Source organism: Myotis nattereri (assembly GCF_964212035.1).
Source record: "Myotis nattereri genome assembly, chromosome: 18".
Lineage (NCBI taxonomy): Eukaryota > Metazoa > Chordata > Mammalia > Chiroptera > Vespertilionidae > Myotis > Myotis nattereri.
In genome coordinates this window covers 12319478-12334752 of record NC_138093.1, presented here as the reverse complement: position 1 = coordinate 12334752, position 15275 = coordinate 12319478, and the positions used below count along the sequence as shown (strand labels likewise).

At 49.4% G+C, this 15275-nt stretch overlaps 2 protein-coding genes across 6 annotated transcripts in view; one reads left to right on the top strand and one right to left on the bottom strand.

The window, feature by feature from the left end:
* CRCT1 (cysteine rich C-terminal 1) overlaps positions 1–15275 on the top strand; it is a 146271-nt gene that overhangs the window by 96383 nt on the left and 34613 nt on the right. For 4 of the 5 annotated variants that reach the window (XR_013997114.1, XR_013997115.1, XR_013997117.1 and 1 more), the window contains 2 exons: positions 4019–4209; positions 4296–4445. The gene's annotated coding sequence lies outside the window, so the exon portion shown is untranslated. Of the gene's footprint in view, positions 1–4018; positions 4218–4295; positions 4446–15275 lie in introns of all 5 variants that reach the window. The other variant, XR_013997116.1, reaches the window with a different exon arrangement.
* LOC308534698 (cornulin-like) lies at positions 680–3477 on the bottom strand (the record flags this gene model as incomplete). The annotated part of the gene is made up of 2 exons (XM_081113265.1): positions 680–2290; positions 3340–3477. The coding sequence occupies 2 exons, from the start codon at positions 3475–3477 to the stop codon at positions 680–682; spliced, it is 1749 nt and encodes a 582-aa protein (XP_080969391.1).

The window sequence follows — 15275 nt, the reverse complement described above, 5'->3', positions numbered from 1 at the left end:
CAGAGAGGAAGGGAGAGGGAGAGAGAGAAAGAAACATCAATGTTGAGAGAGAATCATTGATCAGCTGCCTCCTGCATGCCCCTCACTGGCATGCCCTTGACTGGAATTGAACCTGGGACCCTTCAGTCCGTAGGCTGATGCTCCATCCACTGAGCCAAGCCATGTAGGGACTCTCTTCGACTCTTTATAACTCTTGGAATCTCGTGCAATATTTTCTCAAGTGGATGCTCTTCAAGGGTAGGGACCATGTGTAGTTCATCATCACAGCCCCGTGGCCCTTTGCCTATCGCGTCAATAGTGATTGAAGGGGACACAGAGCCCAGCTCCTTAGATGGGTTTTATTGATGCACCAGGATAGGTGGGGTGGTGGACAGAGGGCAGAGAGAAAAGCAATTCTGAAAACTCCATAAGCTGAAGAACATTCAGTAAAAGGGATGACTTGTTCTGTGTCTTCCTGCTGCTGAGATGGTCTGCACAGCAGAGCAGGTGAGAGAGAAGAGTGTAGGAGAGAAAGCACCTTGCAGAAATGGCCTCACTGAGAAAGACCTAAGAGAGAGGCACCATGATTAAGATCTGATGTTCAGGGACATGCCAGCCGGACTGGCCGGGGAAGCATAAGCCAGTGCCTCTCCAGCTGTCTTCTTCTGGCACTGGGCACTGGGATCCAGGGCTGGGACGCTCATGGCTTGTTGCTTGTCAAGTATGAATACAGCCCCCTGGCTGTGAGCTCTCGCTTCCCTTCTGGCTGGGCGCTGTGCAGGCTGCCCTGGTCCTGCCTTCCAATCACGGTGTCCCTTGTCTGGTCATCAACCCACTCCTCCTTGACCAGGGGCTCTCTTTCATCCTGCCCTCCTGTCCCACTGCTCCCTGGGTGAGTGCTGCTGCCGTCCTGTGTGCCTGTTGGGGTGCTGATCCCAGCCTGGGCTTGACCTCCTGGCACGGTCTCTTCTGCCTCACAGCTGCCTGACTGTGTCTGGGTCTGTCCCTGTCCTCTAGCCCCTGTCTGGCTCCTGTCCTGCTGGGTGGTCTGGGTGTGTGACCCTGTCTGTGTCTGAACGTGCCCTCCCGTGGCTACCTGGCTCATCTGGCTCCTGTCTTGACTGTGGGTCTCAGTCCCTGTGGTCTGGCCATAGGTGGACTCTTGAGACTGGGTGCTGGTGCTTCCTGTCTGATGGCCCCTGCCCTGCTGGGTGTGTGACCCTGTCTGTGTCTGAACGTGTCCTCCAGTGGCTACCTGGCTCATCTGGCTCCTGTCTTGAGTGTGGGTCTCAGTTCCTCTGGTCTGGCCATGGGTGGACTCCCATGGCTGGGTGCTAGTGCTTCCTGTCTGATGGCCCCTGCCCTGCTGGGTGTGTGACCCTGTCTGTGTCTGAACGTGCCCTCCTGTGGCTACCTGGCTCATCTGGCTCCTGTCTTGAGTGTGGGTCTCAGTTCCTCTGGTCTGGCCATGGGTGGACTCCCATGGCTGGGTGCTAGTGCTTCCTGTCTGATGGCCCCTGCCCTGCTGGGTGTGTGACCCTGTCTGTGTCTGAACGTGCCCTCCTGTGGCTACCTGGCTCATCTGGCTCCTGTCTTGAGTGTGGGTCTCAGTTCCTCTGGTCTGGCCATGGGTGGACTCCCATGGCTGGGTGCTAGTGCTTCCTGCCTGGTGGCTCCTGTCCTGCTGTACGGTCTGGGTGTGTGACCCTGTAGGTATCTGATCGTGTCCTCTCATGGCTACCTGGCTCATCTGGCTCCTGTCCCACCCCGTGGTTTGGGTGGCACCTGTCTGGGTCTGAGTTACGGTGCCAGTAACAGTGCCACGTGTCTGGTGGGCTCTGCTCTGTTCTCTAGTCTGTGACTGTCTCTCCGACACCCACTCACTGGTCTGGTGACTCTGGTCTTCTCCCACTCTCTGGTTTGGCTCCACGTGCCCCCTCGCTTGTGTCTGCTGGCTCTCTCTCTTCTGTCTCTGGGATGCTTGCTGCCCCTCCCAGTGACTGACCTGAGAAGAGCTGATGTCTGGCCTCTGGGTGTGTGCCCCAGCCCCGTCTTGCCCTCTGGAAGCCTGCCTGCCCTGGCCACCACTGCTCCCCTCATGACGCTGTCCCAGCTCTGCCGAGCCCCCACGGGGGAAGCTTCCAGACTCTTGAGGTCCACAAGCCCCCTCAGGACCCTCACTCAACGTCTTAAAACAGGCCTGTGCGACTTTAAACACCAAGACCAGGAATTCCTTGAATTCTACGGTCCCTGTGTGGTCTTCATCCAGCAGGCGCAGGACCTGATCCACGGTGGCCGGGTCGTGGGGTTTCTGGGGAGAAGATCAGGCAAAGTCAGCAGCCCTTCCCACTCAGCTGCCAGGACCCCAACCCCGAACCTAGAGCCCACTTGCTCTGCCCTGAGCCCCCTTCCCATAGGGTTATAGCAGCATGAACACAAAATCACTTTCCTTTTTCAGTCCTGTCTCGCTCCCTCGTGGGTAGGAAACACCTTTTATTTTGTATCCTCTGTGTCTGGCATGATTTCTGGCCCACAGGGGAAGTGAATGACGATTTCATGAAGAATGAATAAATAAATGCATGCGGAGTGATTCTCAGGGCTGTCCTCGGGCCCTGGGCCCCGGCACTGAGGCCACATTCTCACCAAGAGAAACAGGGTGGGAACCTGGCTCTGGGGGGAATTCTGTGAGATCCTTATTGAGGCTCAGGTGTTTCCCCAACTTAGGGGGTTGGGTGTCCCCAGGCACCACAGATTGCCCTGAGCAGGTGGACGCAGCACCCTGATACACCCACACATCCCTGTCCCCAAGACCTTGACCATCCCAGTGCTTTAGCTGTGAACCGAAGGCAGGAAGAGGCAGGGAGGTGCACCTGGGTCTGGTTTGCTCTCCCAAACTTCATTGCTGATGTGAGCACTCAGCTAATGTTTTTGAGCAAATGCTATGTACAAGGCACGGAGCTGAGCTTCTCATGAATGCTTATTAATGGATGACTAAATCTCTGCCAGACAGAGATGATCACCATAGCAGATTTAAGAAGCAGCAGAAGTAGCAATTCTTTTTATTTCTAGAATATTCCAAGGCTGTGTTTCTCCCTGAGCTGTCCCATTAGAGTCCTTTCACCTTATCTCCCAATTTGAATCAACCGAAGTCAAGGTATTTTCTCTAAGGACCTAGTCTGTCAACTCCAGTGGCTGTCCCTCGTTCCCTCCTGTTTCTCTGCCTGCACAGCCTCCAGTAGGACCTGTGGGTTTGGATCTAGAGGCTGCCTCCTCGGATTCCTGGGGCCAAGGGTCTGCTCTGCAGACAAACCATCTTCACTCTCCCCTGAGCCCCTCCCCATCTGGCTGGGCCCATCATACCACGATGACGTCAGCAAACTCCTGCTCCAGGAGCCTTTTCAGTTCCCCCCGACTGAGCACCATGCAGTTGCCCTCTGTCCTGGCGTAGCGTTGGAAGGCGTAGATGATCCCATTGATGTTTTGCAGTAATTGAGGCATCTTGGTAGTCAAGCTGGAGAAAGAAGAAAAGCCCCGGGGGCTCCGGAATCAACCCAGTGGTTTCCCTGGGAGCACTCCTGCTTCTAAGTCCTTTCCCTGTGTTCGGGCTCTGCTTCTGGTCTCAGTTGTCTTCCTGTCCTCTTAACGTATTTATGGAGGGGACGCAGGGGCACATGGTGGTTAGAGGCAGGCTCCTGGGTCAACTCCCACCTACCCAGCAGGGGAGCTAGGGCAGGTTGCTTTGCCTATAGTGCCTTAGTTTACTCACCATGAAATGAAGGCAATACTAGTATTTACTTTAGAGGATTAGTTTGCAGATTAAGAGAGATGATTCATTTAAAGCACTTGATAGATGCTGGATTATTCAAAATGTTACCTATTAAATATCATTATACACATATGTTTGCATATGTCTCTATATAGTCTACTGCTCACTAAGTACTTTCATATGCATTCTCTCTCTCTCTCTCTCTCTCTCTCTCTCTCTCTCTCTCTCTCTCCTCTCTCTTTACATCATCCTTATTATCTCTACCTTTTATAGGTGAGGGAGCAGACAGCGAAGTTGATTTGCCCGAGGCCACACCGCTTGTAAGAAATCCTAGAACCCATGTCTCCTGAACTCAAATGCAATGACCTTCGAGACTCTGCCCTCTGGACAGCCTATCCGGCCTGTCTCTGCCTGTCACAGGCTGAAAGAGTCCTGCTGGGAACACCAACCGGCAGTACTAGGAAGTACATATGTGAGTCAATTCCTGCCTCAGGTAGGGGCCAGGCAGGAACCTGAGGGCCCCACTCTACCCTTCTTTACTGCCCTTCAGGAAGGTGTTCAGCAAGAGGCTGGCCATCACCTGTGGGGACCGCGGAGGAGGGGTGCTCTGCCTGGGTAGAAGTCTGCCTGTTCTGAGAGTCCTGGTTTCTCTGGATGTGAGCTCTGTCCTCTGCGATGGGACCTGTCAGCCTGCTCAGAGGTATGTGGCTCCTTCAAGCCCGTAACCCCGGTGGCCTGTGAGGAAAGGTTCCCAACTGAAGGGAGATATTTTATTCTCATCCGCCAGGGGGGTGGGCTCAGGCGGAAATGGGTTCTGGGTGTGGCTGGATGGGCACGAGGCAAAGAGACCTGGAGGTGCAGAAGCAGAAGCCTCAGGGAGGCCCCAGGGAGGAGATGGTGCTGAGAGGCAGGGTTCAGATGCAGGGGGAGATGGACTGGTGGGGGAGGGGCGCTGTGGAGATGGAAAGGACGGGGCGCAGGAAGAGGAGGGCCTGACAAAAGAGGGGAGGGAAAAAGGAAGGAGTCCCAGAGGCTCTTCAGGAAGTGTCCTTTCTACCATCTGGCAGCAAAAATTCAGACTGTTTTCTCGTGTACATCACAGCACAAAACTCAGAACATTGCACCTCTACAGAGACAAGAACAGATCCTGCTTTTTGTTTTTTATTTTGTTTTTCACCCTATGGCCGAACTCAACCACTGACTATAAGCAGAAAAAATATTGAGATGGCCTTTTGGTTACACTTCAGATCCCTTAGAATAAATCCACAAACTCATCTTGCCTAGGTATTGCCCTGGGGTCAGAGCCCCTTGCTCCCTGAGAAGGTTCAACCCCATTGTCTGGGTTGGCAGAAGTACCATAACCTGATTCTGGTCTCACACACCCTGAGCATTGCCAAGAAGCTTCCAGAACTTTAAGAATAAGAGACCTCCCTGGTGGGTGTGGCTCAGTGGTTAAGCATTGATCTATGAGCCAGGAGGTCATGGCTCTCACACTCGATCTTCAGTAGGGGGCCTGCAGAAGGCAGCCAATCAATGATTGTCTCTCATCACTGACGTTTCTGTCTCTCCCTCTCCCTTCCTCTCTGAAATCAGTAAAAATAGATATTGAAAAAATAAAAGAATAAGAGACCTGGGCTGATCCAAGAAGGCATGTGGGTGGTCTTGTTGCTGCTGCCAACACAGTATCCCAGTGAGAGGCACTGCTGCCCGGCCAGTGCGGGGAGGAAAGTGCCCTTTCCCCCGAGGCCCAGTCAGAGCGGACACTTCCCGCCCACAGCCCTGGTTTTATGAGGTCAGATGACCAAGAACTGAGAGTGAGAAAGAGGTTCCTCAGGAGGGCACTTACCTAATGCACAGGCAGGGTGAGGCAAGTGGCTGCTGAGCGGTGTGTGCAGTGCCAGGTCAGCGGCAGGAGCCTTTTATAGGGGATTTAATTGAGTGAGCGCGAGGGTTTGGACAAGATGCCCCACCCCATTGAAAGGCTTGATTCACCCAAGGCTCAGCCGAGCCCCACCTTTCTCCCGTTTTACCTGCTGACACGTGGCTGTGTTGGCCTAAGGATCTGACCCCTTCTACCACGTGTGGAGCCCTCTCTCAGCCCTCATCTCTCCCGGGTCTTCTTCTCATGACAGGGAGGCTCCTGTCCCATGTGATGGGCTCAGCACTGCTCAGCCCAGGTGGGTCCTGGGGAACATTCTTGGTCTCTGTGTCACTGCAGAGTCATGGGGATTTTACTTTTTATACAAACATTCAAGAACATATTGATCTGTTGAGGATTATCCTTTTCAAAGTGGTGGCTTTGGGAAGCTATACATGTTTTTTTCTGGTGATGTCATTATTTAGAGCATTCTTGGAATTCTTGTTTTGGAATTGCTTTTTATACCCAGTTTATGAGACATGCAAGGAGTCCAATCTCATTTCTCTATAGTTGGGTCTCATATTTGATTAAAACAAAGAAGGTTAATACCTTCCACCTATCATCCTGTAGGTAGATAGCTTTTTATAGGATGGAGAAGAAGCTGGTAGGAGAAGAAGCTTAAGATGATTCTGTGCTTTTCTTCATTGCAAAGACAGGAAATTGAATTGGCCGACTAACTAGTATATATTTGTGGAGATCCTGCTTCATTTCAGACATAGGGCTAAGACCAGAGTTGAACAAGAGAAATTTCCCTTCCTTTCTTCCTTCTTTCCTTCCTTCCTTCCTTCCTTCCTTCCTTCCTTCCTTCCTTCCTTCCTCCCTCCCTCCCTCCTTTCCTCCCTCCCTCCTTCTCTCCTTCCCTCTCTCCCTTTCTTCTTCTTCTCCTCTTCCTCCTTCTCATTCTCTCTTTTCTCTCTCTCTCTCTCTCTCTCTCTCTCGCTCGCTCTAATTTCTAGGGCTAGGAGAAAACTCTTTTAAAAAACATTTTTATTGATTTTTTTTTTTTTTTTTTTTTTTTTTAGCAAGAGAGGAAGGGAGAGGGATACCCAGAGAGAAGCATCGATGTGAGAGCAGAACGTTGATTGGCTGCCCTCCACTATAGATCAAGCCTGAAACCCGAGCATGTTCCCTGATCAGGAATTGAACCGGCAACTTTTTGTTGCACAGGATGACACCCAACCAACTAAGCCACACCAGCCAGGGCTCAAAGGAGTAATTTCAAATCTGACAGAGAAAGTCCCTGAGAGGGTAACAGTAATAGTAAGTATCATCTGACTGGATTTGACTTTCAGTACCATCTCATTTTGTTAGATGCTAATGACAGTCCTGAGAGGTGGGTGGTATGGCTGAGCCCTGTAAGTGAGGACACTGAGAAATCCTCAGAGAAGTGGCCACTCAGTGGAGAAGGGATGGAGCTGGACCATCCAGCTGAGAGTGATATGCTTAGAACACCCAGAAAGGTTCAGAAACTAAGGGAAAGCAAGTTAGGGAATTAACAAGCCAGATGCTTTGACTGTGAGGTAGGTATCATTACATCCAATTTACAGTTGAAGAAACTGAGGTACAGAGATGTTAAGTAAACCACCCAAGGCCACATAATGAGAAAAGTGAAAGACCTGGATTTGAACTTAGGTTTGCTGCCTCCGAAGCCTGTGTGTTTCCATGTGCCCAGGGCAGATCTGCGCCTGGGGTTGGGGCTGTGAGTAGCTGTGGGTCCACAGAAGCAGAGAGAGGTAAATGAGGTGTCTGTGTGTGTAGGGTAGAGGGAGGTTCACCAGAGAGGGTAGTTCGGGCTAAGGGAGATGAGGAGGTAGGAGATTGGGCCTGGCAGTCTAACTGAGTGTACATTTGTGTGTTTGTAAAGTTCATAATGAGTTGTTACAAACGAGTGACTTTACTCTGGACAGACAGAGGCAGGGACTCTATCAGAGCTCTTATCCCCTGCTCACTCTGCTTTGGAGAAAACAGAAATATCTCAAAGCAACAAACTCATTTTTGCCTTTGATTTCTTCTTACACACTTGCTGAGAAATTCACCACTGACCTCTACTTGGTTCATTTCTGCCTATGTCCAAGAGCCGGTATGTGCTACTCGTGGTGAGCTAAAGAATATGATTCTGCTTTTAGGAACTCTGTCTCATCTGGAGAACAAGACATGCGCACCAAATAATTTTCTAACAATGGAAGATAGTTTTTGTAAAATGTTAATTAAAATTGGCTGCTCACCAGACACCTTCACCTCCACCCAGGAACAGAGAATGGTGACGCGCGACAGGGGACAGGCATGGCTCTTAGAGAGACAAAGAACAGCGGACAGTTCCAGGCCTCCTAATGTTCTCTGTGCCCAACTGGAGCTTCTTCTCTCAGACCTACCCTACCTGGACCCTGGTCAGAGCATCCCAGGAGCCCAGATGCTCAAGTTCAGCCCTGGAAATGCCAGGAAGGATTAGGCAGATACCAGAGCCATCCCTGTTGACAGTCTCCAGTGACTTAGTGAGTTTCTGTTAGCCATTCTGGGCCTAATCCCCAACTGGACAGGTTGCGTTGGCCCTGCTGTTTCTCTGAGTCCCCATCCATGCAGGGAGCATGTGACTAACATGATGATTAGCCTCCTTGGTTTGGCCAGGAAAGCTGCCATTTGAAAGGGAGTGCGAATTTCCCAGAACTAAGTGTCCAGCTCCTAGAGCAAGCAAACTGGAAGAATCTTCTTGTAGGGAGGCAAAAGGAACATCATGGCAAGAACAGTGGGAGGAGGGGTTCTCCCTTTTCTTGCTTCACCAGTGTTCCTGCTCAGAACTCCACAGAGTTTTGGTGGTAGCAAAGTTTTGTTGGCTTAAATGTAAGGGGAATGTACATTTCCCGCCATGCCCTAATACTACCATCATCTCTGGTCAAGAGTATAGACCTGTCATCCCCACAGAACTGTAGCTTACGCTGCCTTCCACCTCCTGTGGGCCCTTGTTCCAGCATGAATGCTTTCCTCTCCTCCTCCTCCTCCATCCAATCAGGACAACTCCAACACCACCGGTTCCATAATATATTTTCAGATGATCCCAACAGATGAGATCTCTCTTTAGCATCTTAGCTTGCCCTCGAGAGTCTTTTGATGGTGCATCTTTTACAGCATTTATTTTACTCTGTCATCCTTATCATTGCTTGTCTATCTGCATAATCCTCCTTTCTGGATTTGCCCCTCTTTGAGACAAGGCTGGTTTGTAGTAAATGTGTGATGAGTTGATGTGGAAGCCCTGCCCATTTTTCTGAAGGACACAGCTTCCCTCTAAAATCATGAGGGCTGGCCCCCTATTCCATCCACTAGAGCTACTGGGCTTTATCCTTGTGCTCCTGAGGCTAGAGTGGGATAGCTCAGCATCCGAGGCTAAGGGCGTTCCCAGGACCCAATGGGGAAAAGCTGCATTGCAGCACTAGTCAGGGCAGACTGGATTTGTGCTGGTTTCCCTACAAACCCTACAAACCTGTCTGTTCTGGTCTCTACTCGGGTTGGTCTGCTTTGAACTATTTCCTCCTTCATTGATCAGAGCACCTATCCCTCCCAGAGAGAAGCCAGGATTAAGAGAGGATGACAGGGTGTTCGCACTGAAAGAAAATGGAACATCGAGGACGTGCCAAGGGGAAAGCCAGTGAGCAGGGAGTTACTAGTGGGCTTGGAATTCAGTCCTCATCTAAAGGGCAGAGCATGAGGTGCAGGCGCAGTGTGCTGTGCGCACCAAGGTCATCCAGGGGCCACGGGCTGTTGGTAAATGTGCGCACTCACTGTCTTCAGACACCTTGACGTTAGGAAGACAAGAAGGCACCCACACAAGTTTCTTACCTTCAGCGGTGGAGAGAGACCAACCCATCTCACCACCTCACTGGCTACAAGGCTTTGAGTAAGGTCCTTAACCGCTCTGACCCTCTGCTCCCTTACCTGTAAAACAGTGATAACCTCTGCTCGGGACACGTGGTTATTGTGAGGTTAAAAATACACACTGGGCCGAAACCGGTTTGGCTCAGTGGATAGAGCGTCAGCCTGCGGACTGAGAGGTCCCGGGTTCGATTCCGGTCAAGGGCATGTACCTGGGTTGCGGGCACATCCCCAGTGGGGGATGTGCAAGAGGCAGCTGATCGATGTTTCTCTCTCATCGATGTTTCTAACTCTCTCTATCTCTCTCCCTTCCTCTCTGTGAAAAATCAATAAAATATATTTTAAAAAAAATAAAAAAAATATAAATACACACTGGGTGTGAAAGTGTGTCTTAAACTGATGAACACTGAAACATATGGGAGGGGGTGTTGTTATTTAAGTAGTAGCAGTGAGCTGTTCGTTTGAATACAGAGAAGAGGAATGTATACAAAATGAATGTTCAAATGGATCACTCATTCTATCTTTTAAAAAACACCAAACTATAAATAATAAATACAAGACACACCTTGAAAAATCTAAAAACAGAAGTTAGAGAAAAACAACAACGGTGGAATTATTCACTAACAAAGGTATGTTTATTTTTCCACAAAAGGGTTTACCACAGACTTCCTTCAATTACCCGTGTGTTAGTTGATACACCATTAACTCTTTCAGAACAAATGAGTATCAAGTTTAATGTTAGGAGCGGTGGTTTGCAGATCAATCCAAAGTAATACTATAATTATCTACGAGGCAGAAGGAAATAATTTCAATTTATGCAGACTTTGTGGTGCAGAAAGCTGGACTGTCTCACCGTGAGCCTGTCTCTAGTTATCCACAGGGAGCTGCTGAGGGACTGGGGACAGGACTCCTCCTACCAGAGTAAGACCCTGCTTTCACTCCCTGACTCCTGAACTGGGAGTGACCAAGTTTTGGTGGCCTTTGCAGTTATTGCAAGGGTTACATGAATCCACGGACCTGCCAACCGTTGCTGCATAAGGAGTTATAAGGAATACAGATCAGGTACATGTGTGTGTTACTCCCCCCCCCCCCCCCCCCCATATCTGCTGGTGAAGTGGCAGCCATGGACAAGAGAGAAGTCACCTTTCTCCATGCACACCGGTGTGGGCCTGACTATGGGGTCTGTATCTCTGACCGTCGAGGGAAGCTGGTCACGGGCAAGGGCTGGAGGGCTGGAAGGTGGCAGTGGGGCTCCAGGAAACAGTCACAGAGGCCAAGGTCTACCAGCTAAACCTTCACTCAGGGCCTGGGAGTAAGTTTCAGGTGAAATGAATGCCCTGACCTCAGACACTAGAAGACGCTGCTGAGGAAGTGGCGAGGAGCCCATCAGGCCTGAAAGGGACCTGTTAGTGCAATGCAGTCAGTTCACGTACTGATGAAGGCACTGAGGGTCCACTTCGTCTCAGCCACTACTGGCTGTGCACACATTAACTTAGTCACCACACAGCCTGGGTGCTCTTTTTAGTTTCCCTAGCCCAGCTTTTCATGGTCTAGGGTACCCCCCCACATACACCTCCAATTTTCTAGTAAATCATCAGTCTCTTGTATCTGGGTCTGGACTTTTAGCCCTTGTCTCTTTTCCAAAGCAATATGTATTTTTTCTTATTAAAAGTACTACAGGTACATGAAAGAAAATTTAGAAAATGATGATATCAGAAGGAAGAATAAACATTCCCACCCACAGAAACAATCATTTGATTGTCTATCCTTCTATTAGTACGTGTATACATAAGTAATGATCTTAATGGCTAACACATAGGACTTTATACAACTTACTTTATTGCAGTTATTGACTCATTCAGTCCTCCTAGCATCAGTGAGGTAGGTACCATTATTTTGTCTATATTCAGATGAGAAAAACAAAGGACAGAGAAGTGAAGTGACTTGCCCAATGTCACAGAACGTGTGAAGGACAGTTTCAGGCACAGAGTCTAGTATGTATTTCGAGGATCAGACTGGGGAGTTCTAGGCACCTGTAACACCCAGTCTTTCCCTAATTTTGTGTCTCTTATTCCACTCCTTCCCTAACCCCCTGCAAATACAATCCATGTCTCAAGTGGGGAAAAAAGTGTGTGGGAGGAAGCTCTTTGGCTCTGTAGCCTGGGCTTTTAATCACTTCATTATAGTGTTCCCGTTGACAGACATTTTTCTATAATATTGGCATTATTTTATATACAGTATACTGTTTATTCTTCTGATTTTCACAATTACCCTTTTAAGGCTATTAAATAGCGAAGAATTCCACTGAATAAAGGTGCTGTTACTTACTTAATCATCCCCCTTTTCCTTATTTAGGTTGCCTTTTATTATAAAACACACAACACGAATATTCTTAAACATTTTTGTGCCTATTTATAAATTTTTGCGTAGATATCTAGAAATGAAATTGTGGATTCAAAGAACATGAATAACGTTCATGCCCTCACATGCCAGAGACCGAATGACTCTCAGAAGGTGGTCTCAAGTCCCTGCTTTAATTGATGGTACCCGAGTGCCGAACTCCCTACGTTGTGAAGAGAACATTGGTTTTTCTTCCAAGTGTTTATTGGCCATTTTATTTTACATATAATTTTTGGTTCATTTCCTTTGTCCATATTTTTTTTTATAGAGATGGAAAATTGCCATCTTCCAAACTAAACAACTTGATTTCGAACAAATTACTTTTGAACACTTTTTCTTTATCTCTGGTTATTGTGTCCTTTTTCTTTCCTGTCATCTCTAGACCCTGGAGTCTTGAACGTTTTATTATAAACTCCCCAACCTTCTTGATGCTATGAGTGAGGCTCCTGCAGCCAAAGAGGCTGGTGTGGGTCCATCTGGGGAACAAACTGCTGAGCCCCTGGAGGGGGCGTGAGGAAGAGGAGGGTGTGGGCTGCTGCCCAGGGCCCGATGCCCTGTGGCCCAGATCTGGGCTGGAGGCTGCTCTGACGGAGCCCTGAGGCACAAATTTCACCCCTTCTCTGGGCCTCAGGCCTCATCTGAAAAGGAGGGGTGCTGACGGCTCTTTCCAAGATGCAGTGAGGATCCAGTGTGAAAGGGTGTAGCAGGTGGTTACAAATGATAACAAAGCGAAGGTTAATTATTTTGAGCTATGATTGTGGTTCTGCTTCTTCAGGGAATGAGTTGGGTGGTTTGGGGTGGGCAGGTTCACACTGGTCATGTTTGGAGAATGTTTGACATTTGGGGTAGAAACATGAGTGATCTCCCCACACCGTGCTCTCTGAGGTTCAGTTTCTTCACCTGAAAAGTAAGGATAATATTAGTACCAACCTTACTGGGCTGTGTGAGGATTAAATGAGTTAGCTGAGATGAGCTGTTGGCACCTAGTAAGAGTTTTACATAGATGAACTCTTTTCATTCTCACACAATCTAGTGAGGTACGGACTATTGTTCTATTTCATAGGGGAGGAAACAGACCAGATTGGTGAAGTGGTCAGCCGAAGACTGCAGAGCGAGTAAGTGACTAAGCTGGGATATGCAGCCAGGCAGTCTGTCTGAGACTCCGCATTTCTGGCCACTCTACATCCTGCCACTGTCTATACTGGGTGGGGAGGAAAGGGTGGCAAGGAAGGAGGGAAGCCTGGCCTTTCCCTCCCTGAAGTCGAAGTCAGGCTTCCTTCAGCCCCTCCTTGCGTAGCCTCCTCCAGCCACACCTCCTCCAGGAAGTCTTCCCAATGAGCCCCACCCATGTGATCACTCCTATTTTCTTCATCGACTTTGAACTTATGAACTGTGTTTTCTGTATAATGCTTTGAAATGCTCTGAAATTTTTATTCAATTCAGCGGGCATCTATCAGATGCCTATTATGCAAGGTTAGAACCATAGGTATGCAAACATGGATTAAACTTAGTTCTTCTCTGCCAGGCATTTATAACTATGTCAGGGAGGTAGAAAAAGACAGCTATACAAATGAAAGAGAAATGGAGATCAGTGTTGTAAAAGAACTATGTGCAACGTACTACAGAAGTATGGGGACGATAATGGTTTATTCAGACTGGGGGTGGGTGCCTGTGGGGCAGCCTCACAGAGGGTGCATCTGCACTTGGTCTTGAAGGATGGCTAAGGCTTTAAAAAGCAGTGTGTGGGGAGAGCATGGACAAAGACGCAGGCGGTAAAACAGGTTCCACCAAGTATGGCGGCACCGGCAATGCTATTGAGCCACAGTGCATCCCTATGAACTCTTTGTCCTGAAGACTTGTTCATGTGTTTGCATCTCATGTGCATCGTCAGTAGAGGCCCTGCTTTCTGTGCTCTTGTTCTAGATTCCCCCTAAGCTGACATGATACTCAGACCTCCCTTCTTCTGCCAGGTGCTCACCTGCATTGCTCCATCTCCCTGGTCTGGCAGGAGCATCCCTGTGGGCGGAAGTGAGAGCAGAGTTGGAGCCCTGCAGTGGCTGCGTTCTACTCAGTGCCTGAACTTTTTAGTAGGAAACCTACGGAATCTGCCTCCCCACCCCTCTCTCTGTGCCAGGGAAAGCATTCAGCTGTGCTATTTTGTGTCATTCTGAAAGTGTGGCTTCATGGAATGGGTGCCAGGAGCTTGGGATTGAGATGAGGAATTTGAATACTAGACCACCTCTGAATGAGCAGGGAGCTCTTCCCAGACTATCATTTTCATTTTCCCATCCATTCATCTACCCATACAACAAACATTTGTTTAACCTGTTTTCTGTGTCAGGCAATGAACTTGGTGCCAGGGACTCAAAGACCAAAAACACACAGTTCTCTGCCTGTAGCTCAGAGTTTAGTGGACATGTGACCACACTTTGATGAAGGTAAAAGAGAAGGGGTACCCAATTGGAGGAGTAAATGATGGCTGTCAATAGTCTGCTTTGGCTACTGGATTGCTGGTGATTTTCTTCATGGAGACAGAAAACAGGAAGAGGGACAGACGTACGTTAGGCCTGGGGACGGAGATGAGTTGAGTTCGGTCGCGGGCATGTTGAGTCACTTGGTGATGGGGCACTGGAGCTGAGGGGGTGTCAGGCCCTAAGGTAGAGATTGGGAAATCTTCAGGATATATGTCCCAGGTAAAGAGTTAGGAGTGTTGGGTTTGAGGGGAGTGCATGAAACGGACCAAGAAGATCATGTTAAAGAGGGATGGAGAAGAACAGGAAGTTGGACCAAGGAGAGGATGCAAGTGTGGCCTGTGTCAAAGAGATGCCGTGAGAGGAAGGCTGAAAGGTACCGGGGTTGGCCTTGGGAGCAGGGCAGGCCCCAGACACAGCAAATGCTGAAGGACAGGAGGAGAAGTCAGAACACAGTGGGTTGAGGAGTGAGTGGGAGGTGATGAGGGGAGAGAGTGAGGGGAACTTTTCCAGTAAGTGTGGAGAAGGGAAGGCCCGGAGAGGGATGGCAAAGGGAGAGACCAGAATCGTTTTCAGATGGGAAAGGTTTGATCGGGCTGTTATATTGAGGGGAAGGAGTCAGTAGAGAGAAAAGTTGAACGTAGAAAGCCTGTGTCACTAGGCTTGATGGGATCCTAGAGGGGCCTCAGGGCCACAGGGAACTCCAGGCCCTGTGGGCAGAGTAGCCTGTGGCCTGAAGGGCTGCCATGCCAAGCCGCTCGGCCGCCACCCAGGCCTCAGCTCCTCCCTCACTGCACCACGGGCTGTGGGGGACCTTTGTGTTGGAAGGATGGCCTCGGCTGGCAGAAGCGCTGACTGGGGACCTAGCCCAAACCTC